At 39.1% G+C, this 11,406-nt stretch overlaps 1 protein-coding gene across 1 annotated transcript; it reads left to right on the plus strand.

Moving 5' to 3' along the window:
- The first annotated feature begins 1,180 nt into the window (after nucleotides 1-1,180).
- On the plus strand, nucleotides 1,181-5,157 carry LOC135153279 (E3 ubiquitin-protein ligase TRIM45-like). Its single transcript, XM_064095798.1, has 2 exons — nucleotides 1,181-1,356; nucleotides 2,460-5,157. Exon 2 carries the CDS (start codon nucleotides 2,656-2,658, stop codon nucleotides 3,820-3,822), a length of 1,167 nt encoding a protein of 388 aa, XP_063951868.1. The 5' UTR covers nucleotides 1,181-1,356; nucleotides 2,460-2,655; the 3' UTR covers nucleotides 3,823-5,157.
- Nucleotides 5,158-11,406: the final 6,249 nt, after the last annotated feature.

Genomic DNA, 11,406 nt, shown 5'->3' on the forward strand with positions numbered 1-11,406 from the left:
TTTTGCTTCCTATGATTTTTTACTTGCTATCTTTTACAACACGTTATACATTATGAAATTCCTCCTTCCTGCATGCCCCAAAACCGAATAACACAGTTAAAAAGGAAAAAAAAAGTTCCCCACAATAGATTTATATTTTAAAAAGACGCAGGAAGGGGGGGGGGACACAGGAAAACAGGAAAATCAATGTTCATTGTTCAAAAATAGGAATCTGAAAGAGAAGTACTCAGAAAATTCGTTTTGCCCAATTGATCGTGGGCCCGGCAGCCATTGCGGATGGGTTTATATTCAACATGTAAGTTTCCTCATGTAAAATATTTTTGCATGGGCTGTCGCCACTATGGACCGACATTCCATCACGCCGGGTGAATTTATTATCTATTGAACCTACATATTTTAATTTTGAAAAAAAATATCAATGCTTTGTTATTGATCATCCCTGGATGATAGTTTGGGAGAGCGGCTTTAAAGGACAAGTCCACCCCAGAAAATTGTTGATTTGAATAAAAGGAGAAAAATCCAACAAGCATAACACTGAAAATTTCATTAAAATAGGATGTAAAATAAGAAAGTTATGACATTTTTACGTTTCGCTTATTTTCACAAAACAGTTATATGCACAACTCGGTGATATGCAAATGAGAGAGTCAGTGATGTCACTCACTCACTCACTATTTCTTTTGTTTTTTATTGTCTGAATTATACAATATTTCATTTTTTGCAGATTTGACAATAGGGACCAACTTGACTTGGGTGACGACATCAGTCTTCTCATTTGCATACCGACCAGGATGTGCATTTAACTGTTTTGTGAAAATAAGTGAAACTTTAAAATGTCATGACTTTCTTATTGTACATCCGATTTTGATGACATTTCCAGTGCTATGCTTGTTTGACTTTTCTCCTTTTATTCCAATCAACTTTTTGTTGGGGTGGACTTGTCCTTTAAAGTCAACAATGACTTCTTTCGTGTCGTGCTAGACGGATTTCAAGCCCGCCCAGTCCCCCTTTCTCTGCCTTTATTCATTTCTCTCTCTTTCTACCCAAATCCATCTCCCGAGAACCTGGATAAGTTCAGAGTTCAAAGTTAAATATATTTTTACAATTAATGGGTATGTGCCTTATAAGGTAGGATTATAACCGATGTGAATTTGTGCGTGAAGTACTGACAACAGATTGAGGAACTCAGGGGTAATGAATCGTTCAAGCTGTGTCAAGTATTAAAATACAACAGACTATAGTGTCATAGGGTGTAGGGAACTGCTTTCAGGGTACTGAATTTCCCGTTGTCCACCAAGGATACCTAAAGAAGAACGGAATCTCCAAAGTCTTTGCAAAAATCAAGTGGCATAGCGCGTAAGTAAAATCTCTACATATATTTCATTCAAATAGACTGATTTCTAGGGTAGGCCTTCTGTAATTAATGGACGAATAGCATTTATTTAATGTATGAATATAATATGCTTACTGGCTTAACAGTGCGATTCACAGGTACATATTGACCTCCACAACATTTTCAGTCATTTGACCTTTGATTATGAAATGTATCGTGAGACTCATGCCAATATTCAATCCGTGGGTGGAGCCGAGCAGATGGGAGTGATGGTGTGGCTGACCATGCAAAAAAAAACACCCCACAAATATATAGTCAGATGTTGATTTTTACGTTTTGTAAATGTCTATTGGAAAAAGTGCCCCTATCCGATTTCGCCGACTCTGTTCAGAAAACAAGCATCAAGAATACGCTATTTCCACCTCATGGGGTTATACCTAGATGGCAAACACCACTTGTATCTATATGAAGTGAATGAAAAAAAAAAATAATAGCAATAATTAATTGTGTTTGAAGCGTTTTATTTCAGGATGTCCTTTGCTCGGTAAAACAAAATTTAGCAAATTAGTGGTAATGGAAATGGTTGTATTCACAATCAATCATGAAAATCAATAGTACCGTGTAGGTTTCACGGTACACCATGTATCTTTCTTGGGCAATTGTTGGTCCTGAAAAGGAACACCCAAACTCGACTTTTAGAAAAGAGTGTTCTTGTCGTCCTCAGGTGAAAATCAATCGACGATCAATCGACAAATGCTTTTGTGTTACACGACCCAGATTGTTCTTTGTGCCCTGAATACACTTTAGCATCCAAATTTATAAATTTCAAATGACAAGGATCTAATTTTAGGTGTCATATGAAACAAATAACGAATGTTCTTTTCATTCGTGCAATGCACAGAGTACTCGGTGAAAGATAACTGGATCATTTAATATTTCACCTTATGAATCATTTTGTCCATTGCTGCACACATGAACATAATTTGTATACTATTTCATGATGATCGCATTGTGATGAACATTATGTCTGGACAGGTAGGATTCAAATTTTATGAATTAAAGAGTTTGAAATTACACTCTTCTGAAATTAGCAATAGAAATATTGTCTCTTTAATTTGTTGTCTAGAATCGGATGGCTACAGCAAGGCAATTCTCAGACCATCTAAAATGCCCAATCTGCCGTGATCTACTTTGCAATCCTAAACTTCTGCGATGTTCACATTCTTTTTGCTTAAGTTGTTTGACCAAATATCACTCTTCTCAGCAAGCTGTTTCCAGATTAACTTGTCCAGTGTGTCGCCAAGTTGCAACGGTTCCGCGAAATGATGTGCGTAACTTTCAAACAAATTATATTATCAAGTCCCTTGTCGAAGATTACAAAGGGAGATCAGATGCTAAAGGCCGAACGTATCAAAGGGAGTGGAGGAACCACCATTCAAACTTGCACGGTTTGTGATGGTGATGATGAAGACATTGCAACCTATTACTGCCAGAACTGTTCGGAGTACCTTTGCGAAGACTGTCTCCAACACCACAATAGATACAAGCGGAATGCATACCATGAGACTGTGAAAGTAATAGATCTTGAGATGGGAATTGTCAAAAAGAAATTCAAATGCCCTAAACATCACGAGGAGCTGCAGCAGTATGTGTGTACTACATGTCTGGTTCGGATCTGTGGCAGATGTCAAGAGGTCAAACACAAGGAAGATGGACATGAAGTCATCCTTATGACAAAGTATGAAGAAAGACAACAAAATACAATAGAATGCCTTTTAATGAAAACAGACCAAACCTCCGCGGATATTGAAAATCGTTTATCTTCTGTGAATGAGAAGCTTGGAACCGTTGAAAATATTGTGGCTCAACTACGACAAGAAATTGGAAACGCTTACGACATTGCAGACAAAAATTTGCAAAGGAAGAGAAATGTTTTATTAGAAGAATGCGATAGGCATTACGACACATTCCGTTTGCAGTTTGAAGATATAAGTAAGTGCTATCGTAACTTCCTACAAACTTTACCTGCTCTGAAGGCCACGCTCGAAAACGACATGAAAGATGGGGTAAGGAATATACACAACCCAGACTATTTACTCAAAGAGCATACAGCACGAGTCAATGAGCTTGAAAGAAGTCTCAAAGCTGAAGCCATCTCCCCGCTTCTTGCTCAGACATCAAACGTAGTACTCCGAGCAGAATCGATTGTTTTTCGTCCGGCTGATCGTACCATTGATCTTGGTACTGTTCTGTCTGTTCAGGCCATGGATCATCAGCTTAATACGGAATTGGAGGATTCTATTTCTGGAGCGACCTGCATGGCTTCAGCAATTGAGGATGATCCCGAAAAGAAAGACGTGGAAGATCTTCATTCAACCCGTTCAGGACGGTCTGTGCGATCTTTCTTTACAAATCTGAGGCGTCAGGCTCGAATACGGATCAGTACTCGAGATCGACCTCGACTCCCGAATTCTCAGTTTTATTTGTAGGCGGATCTAAGGAGGGGGGGGGGGGAGCTGCGGTCCCCTTATTTGCGGTGCAAGGGGGGATAAACCTAAAAATAAAAACAGAAGGGAAAGAAGAAGAAAACAGGAGGAAGACAAATTAATAAAATTAGATGAGGGGAAGATTTGGAAAATTAAAACGAGAATCTTTCATGTAACTATGTAAAATTTCCGCTCGCGCTTCGCTCTCGCATCGCCTGTTCGATTATTCGATTCGATTATTAAATAGTGCGCTGTAGGTGTCTCGTTTTATGGTCTTAATATCTACATTTTTCATTATTTGATTTGTGAAGTATCTATTATCTTTGTGTATTCCATTAAATTCTCATAATATCCCTTGTTAGGTCCGATTGTCAAAACATATCTGCTAGCGCTGCGTGCTCGCATTTTGATTAGTGAAATATGTCTTCTATATGAATTCTGACAAACTATTTAAAATCCCCTGTTCATAATGGTTTATAAAAAAAAAATTAGCTCACGCCTTGCGCTCGCATGAATGTTTAAATGTATTAACCCATGCATAGGCAGCAGAAGCGGGGCGGGGGGGGGGGGTGGTGGGCGGATGGGGGACATGTCCCCCTTCTAAATTTCAGGTGGGGGGAGACTCCTTCTCCTAAAGAGAAAGAGGGAAGGAAAAAAAACAATGAAGAAAGAGAGGAAGTAAGGAAGAAAGAAAGAAGAAACAAAAGAAAAAAGAAAGGAAAAGAAAAATGTATCAATTATACTGAGCAGCTGAAACTAGAAATGTTGAAACCTACAGTACATCAATTAGAATAGCAAAAATGACAGTTTTTACTATGGAAAACACACATTTTGAACTCGCTCCCAATCGATTTCGTTCAAAAAATTAAAAGCAAAAACTAATAATTAGAACCCAATTTCAATAAACATCTTGGCGTTGACTCTACATCCATGCTGTCCAGGGTCATGTTCATTTCGGGAATTTGTTTAGTACCTTTTAAAAAGAAATATAACGAGTAGTAGTAAAAAGACTGGAAACACAATAACTATGAAATTAATTAAAAGTGTGATTAAATTTTGCACTTCATGTTTATATATATAGTCAGTAATCAATAGGCTTTCCAACATTTTTTTTTATAGCTAATAAAAAAACTCAACTATTATCGGTTGTTGCCTGCTCTTATACCTTCAAATAATAAATATTCTGAGATTAACTTGACAAATTTAGGATGTTGATTTCATATAAACAAGTTTCTTTCTTTCTTTTTTACAAAATGCTCTCTGGAAATTTCAGAATTCTGAAGCTGCCAGGGGTTTCGCTCCCTGGACCCCACCCGATGCAGGCTTCCGCTACGCGACGAAATTAAAAAAAAATAAAGAAAAATAGGAAGGAGATGGGAGAAGTTTTATCAAGATAAGTAGATAAACAAATTTTAGTAGAAAAAAGGGAGGGGATGATTGGAAAATCGGGTCATTACATAAAAATAAAAATTTCGCTCGCGCTTCGCGCTCGCACTCCATGATCAGCATGTTCAGAGAGATAATCTGCTAGCATGGAACTTTGAATATCCCATTTCCAAGTCAATATCCACAGATTCTATTACATACATTCGTACAAGCCTTCAGAGGGCTAGCATATTTCCAGGTGCTAGGCAGTGAGACCATACAAAAGAAATTCAAAGCAATTTTTAAATTCAAATGAGGCACATCAGTAAAAGCATGGATGTAGAAGTCTTCTCTTCCTTAGTGTTTCACGGCAGTGCATTCCATCAGTACAGTGTCAACGTAGCAGAGCATAGTGTTTTGATCTTCAGGTATCACAGTCCTAATTCAATCCCCATAGACTCGTGTGTTAAAGTGGCACCGAATTCATTAAACATAAGGAGGAAATTCGAGGGTTGAATGTTTACTACCAGTGGATAGGATAAATGTCTGACATTCCATATCTGACCAGAAAGAGGTACCTCGACCGGCTCATTTTAAAAATAAATCAGCATTTATGAAGACTACACCTGACGGGATCAAAATCATCACTTGAGAGAGTAAAATGACCCTAATTCTTCCGCCAGTAAAAATTTAGTTCCATAGTGGTGATATATCTTTCCAATTTGGAAAACAAAAGTTCAGTAGGTACCCTCCCTAGAATCAGTGTTAGATTGTCAATCATATTCATTAATTTTTGTCATTCAGCAAGATCAAATTAAAAAATTGGGTTGGCTCGAATGAATATCTATGGCCTGCCACTTGTGATTAGGCCCGTGCAACCTTCAGTTACTGCAACCATTTGTAATAGGTCCATGCTGCAACCACTACCAACCCGGGAAGCAGGGGTGCCAGTCCCATATATCAGCCCAGCTGAATCAACGCACGTCCTTGCTGAATTGAAATTTACTAGCAGCAATTAGCCGTGTCAGCACAGGGGTAGGAGTCATTCTTCTTTATCAAGATGTGTGTGTGTGTGTGTGTGGGGGGGGGGGTGACATTCCTGTATTTACAGCTAGACTGCCTATTGACACGGAAAGCCAAGCAGTTTATTGATGAAAAAGTATATTAAACAACTGATTCATAGCGGACTTCTCTTTCAGTATAGATATGATGTTCAATTAACTTAAGCATCTAAGGTTGAACTGTAGGAAGAACTTCAATAATCATTACGGAGTGAAATCCAAATCTAACTATAAAATAGAAAATGTATTAGAACACGGTGTATTAAGTAAGCAGTCAAGAGGCAAATATATTTATACAGTTATGTTATCATTACATGTATTGGGTCAGAAATAAATATGTAAGTAAATTGCACATGTACCTTACAATATACATTAGACTGCGATTGTTTGTACTTTTTAAATTAAAGGTTGCTCAATCATATAGTACAGCGGGATGTCGAAAAGAAACGAGTGAGAGAAAGGGGGGGGGTGATAATGAGGGAGACAGAAACAGTGGTGGGAAAAATGAGTCAGACAGACAGTGAGGAAAATGAAAGACAGGCAATGGGGAAAATGAGAGAGAGAGGGAAAAATGAAAGAGACCCACACGGGGAAAATGAATAAGAGAGAGAGAGAGAGACAGACAGACAGACAGTGGGATAATGAATGAAAGAGAGAGAGAGAGTGGGGAAAATGAGAGAGACAGTGGGTAAAATGGATGTGAGAGACAGTAGGAAAATCAGAGAGAGATGAACTTGAGAGAGATAGAGAAATTATAAAGAATACAAAAGACCGAGGGGGGGGGGGAGAGAGGGGGGGGGGGGTTAGATGTTAATTGTAATAAAAAAAAAAACGATTTACATGGCTTCCATGTGCTTTTTTTTAAAGTATCCTAGGCCTAGGGCTGGGCTATAGATTTCTAGATCTAGAGTCTTTTAAAGGTCAAGTCCACCCCGGGAAAATACTGACTTGAATAAATAGAGAAAAATCAAACTAGCATAAGGTTGAAAATTTCATTAATATCGGATGTGAAATAAGAAAGTTATGACATTTTAAAGTTTCGCTTATTTTTCACAAAACAGTGATATGCACAACTCAGTGACATGCAAATGAGACAGTCGATGATGTCCCTCACTCACTATTTCTTTTGTTTTTGTATTGTTTAAAACATATAATGTTTCATTTTTTATAGATATGACAATAAGGACCAACTTGACTGAACCATATAGTATTAAATAATGCTAATTCCACATATTTGGGGAGGAATTAATCGTTGTATCACTTGACTATGAGGAGAAAATTAGAATATTTCACATTTCATATAATAAAATACAAAAAAGAAATAGTGAGCGGATGACGTCATAATCTCCTCTTTTTCAACGTTCTGTTGGGGTGGACTTGTCCTTTAAGTAACGTTAAGTTCTCTCGGCCTAACGTTAGAGGCTAGATCTATACTGTTCTAACTATTTTGAATTTGAACCCCTCTCCCATACAAAATTGAAAAAAAGTTTTGTACGGTACTCTGTACTACATCAGCCACACAAATTTATCATACGTTAGAATTTCAGAATGGAGCTTCACTGCAGAATCATTCACAATAAAATAAATAAATAGGTTTGTCAGAAAGTCGTACTCATGCTCACCAGAAGCGGATCTAGAGGGGGGGTTGGGGGGGTTGCAACCCCCCCAAAAAAAAAATCCGGGGACCATTTTTTAAAATCTTATCTTTTTTAGATGCAAGAAAACGCCATTTTCACACACAGATTTTCAAAAATTTTCCCTACTGTGGGAGGGGGGACACCCCCCTCCCACACCCTCCCCCCTCGCTCGCTCCGCTCGCTTGGACTCGGTCGCTACGCTCCCTCGCATACCATCCCAACCCCCCCCTTTATAAAAAGCTGGATCCGCCCCTGCTCACTGGTAACCACTGAGGACATCGGCCGATTACAATGTTGTCATTTGTTTCAGCAGCACATGCATACGCATGCAGCCATGAGTACGTATACCGTACCCTTAATAGCCTCTTGTCGATGCCCTGGCGGCTGCTTCCTGAGCGAATTAGATATCCCTCGCTTCGCTCGGGAAGCAGCCGCCTGGGCCTAGACAAGAGGCTATATACCCATACCGACCCTTACCATACCCGGTCGACGGTCGGCATGATGGCATATGCATGCTTTGTATTTCGCTGACCCGAAAGAGGGAAAAGGGACTGAGAACTTCGAAGCTATACTTAGGGCCGCGAAAAGGAATGCAAAAAAGTTACTTATAAATACACTTTAAATAATGCGACCAAGATACCACAAACAACACCCCTCATGACAATCTGCGAACAATTTAACCATGTTATGAAAAAAAATCCAGCTCGACTAAGTGGAAAACCACGGAGAAAAGCGCCGTCAAACAAACGGAAGGACACACCAAATTATAGTAAGGATACCTCCCGGGGGGGGGGGGGGCACTCAGTATATAATGCATAGTGGGTATGTGCCGCGGAGGGGACCCCCATTTTTACACTCAAATTTCCGTTCCAAGGCATAGCATTTTTGTCTTATTGAGAAAAAGAACAAAGAAAGCCGCTCCAAGGCATAGCATTTCCTTCTTATCGAGAAAAAAAGAAGGAAGAAATCAGCTCCAAAGCTTCGCATATTTTTCGTTACGCCTTTCCGGTCGCGTTGATTTGCTACAATTTTGGTGAAAAGCGGCCGTAGAGCGCTTTTCGACCATCGCCTAAGCGCGAGCGCACCCGGCGGAGGCCGCGCTATAGCTGCGTCATGCACGATTGCCCGTTCCATAGGGATGCATACGCACTCACAGAGATACGGAGATCCGTTCCGAGGACCCCCGTTTCACAAACATTTGTAGTTCCGAAGCCCGTTCCGAGGACCCTCCTTTTTACAATAAGCCCGCTCCAAGGCCCCCGTTTTTTGCCTCGCCCGCGGCACACCCCTACCACTTTTTTGGTCGAGTGCCCCCCCCCCCGGGATACCTCCATGCTCCATGTGTTTTTTTTTTTTTTCATAGCAAAAATGCCTTAAAGCCTGACATGCGTAGCATATGCGGTACTTGTTTTTTCCTCGAGTTGTAAACCAGCTATAGGTCCATGGTAAACTACAGCCTGATGCGTTTGAGATGATGCAGCACCATGAAGATCTTCACAGCCAACGTGACATGGCATTGTGTAGCATGCAGGCCTGTACCCCTTTACTAGGCCGTAAATGATATGGGCTTGATGTGTCATTGTTCTGGCACTTAATGATAATGCAAGCGCGAAGCGGGAGCTGAAACTTTATGATATTTCATCCAGAAACTGGACTTAATAAGCATATTTTTTAGACAAGGAGAAGAATGAGTACCTTACTAAAATTATTAATGCGAGCCACAATGTGATTTTCTAAATTAAAATGTTTTACTTTAAAAATGTTATTTCATAATGAAAAAGGGCATATTTCACTTTGAAAACAGGGCACTTTTGTCCTACCTAGATTTTTTTTTTTTTTTTTTGGGGGGGCGATTGCCCCCCCCCTGCCCCGCGGTTTCGCCGCCCCTGCGTTTTCGCGAGAAAGCATCGCAAACTTCAACCGAATCTGAGCAAAATGGTAAAATAATCTATGCAAGTAATACCGACTTGTCCGACGCTTCATCGAGCGAAGCCGTCTTCATGAACATACTGAAGTCAGGATTTTATACAGGTCTTAAAGATTATGATCATCACTAGACATAATATGCTTTGCTTTGTAATAAATTCGTCTTTTATATAAATTCTTCTGGCAGGTCTTGTTTGCTTCCTATGATTTTTACTGGCTGTCTTTCACAACACGTTACACTTTCTGAATGTCCTCCTTCTTGCATGCCCCAAACCGAATAACACAGTTAAAGAGGAAAAAAAAACATGTTCTCCACAATAGATTTTTATTTTTTTTAAAGACGCAGGATGAAAAAAAAAACATGAAAAAAAAGAAAATCCTATGTTCATTGTTCATAATAGGAGTCAGAAAAATAAATATTCTACAAATTCGTTTTGCCCAATTGATCGTGGGCCCGGCAGCCACTGCGAATGGGTTTATCATCAACATGTAAGTTTCCTCATGTAAAATATTTTTGCATGGGCTGTCGCCACTATGGACCGACATTCCATCACGCCGGTTGAATTTATTATCTATTGTACCTAAGTATTTCAATCTTGGAAAAATATAAATGCTTTGTTGCTTGATCATCCCTGGATGATAGTTTGAGAGAGCGGCTTTAAAGGACAAGTCTACCCCAGAAAATTGTTAATTTGAATAAAAGGAGAAAAATCCAACAAGCATAACACTGCAAATTTCATCAAAATCGGATGAAAATAAGAAAGTTATGACATTTTTACGTTTCGCTTATATTCACAAAACAGTTATATGCACAACTCAGTGATATGCAAATGAGAGAGTCAATGATGTCACTCACTCACTCACTATTTCTTTTGTTTTTTTAATGTCTGAATTATACAATATTTCATTTTTCGCAGATTTGACAATAAGGACCAACTTGGGTGACGACATCAGTCTTCTCATTTGCTTACCGACCAGGATGTGCATTTAACTGTTTTGTGAAAATAAGTGAAACTTTAAAATGTCATAACTTTCTTATTGTACATCCGATTTTGGTGAAATTTCCAGTGCTATGCTTGTTTGACTTTTCTCCTTTTATTCCAATCAACTTTTTGTTGGGGTGGACTTGTCCTTTAAAGTCAACAATGATTTCTTTCGTGTCGTGCTAGACAAATTTCAAGCCCGCCCAGTCCCCCTTATTCTGCCTTTATTCATTGCTCTCTCTTTCACTCTTTCTCTCTTTCTACCCAAATCTACCTCCCGAGAACCTGGATATATTCAGAGTTCAAAGTTAAATATATTTTTACAATTAATGGGTATGTGCCTTATAAGGTAGGATTATAACCGATGTGAATTTCTGCGTGAAGTACTGACAACAGATTGAGGAACTCAGGGGTAAGGAATCGTTCAAGCTGTGTCAAGTATTAAAACACAACAGACTAGTGTCATAGGGTGTAGGGAACTGCTTTCAGGGTACTGAATTTCCCGTTGTCCACCAAGGATACCTAAAGAAGAACGGAATTGATATCTCCAAAGTCTTTGCTAAAATCAAGTGACATAGCGCGTAAGTAAAATCTCTACATATATTTCATTCAAAT

This window comes from Lytechinus pictus, chromosome 2, assembly GCF_037042905.1.
Source record: "Lytechinus pictus isolate F3 Inbred chromosome 2, Lp3.0, whole genome shotgun sequence".
NCBI classification, from domain to species: Eukaryota; Metazoa; Echinodermata; class Echinoidea; order Temnopleuroida; family Toxopneustidae; genus Lytechinus; species Lytechinus pictus.

Bases quoted from the DNA above. Each gene is read 5' to 3' on its own strand.
- LOC135153279 (XM_064095798.1), top strand. From the start codon at position 2,656: ATGATGTGCGTAACTTTCAAACAAATTATATTATCAAGTCCCTTGTCG.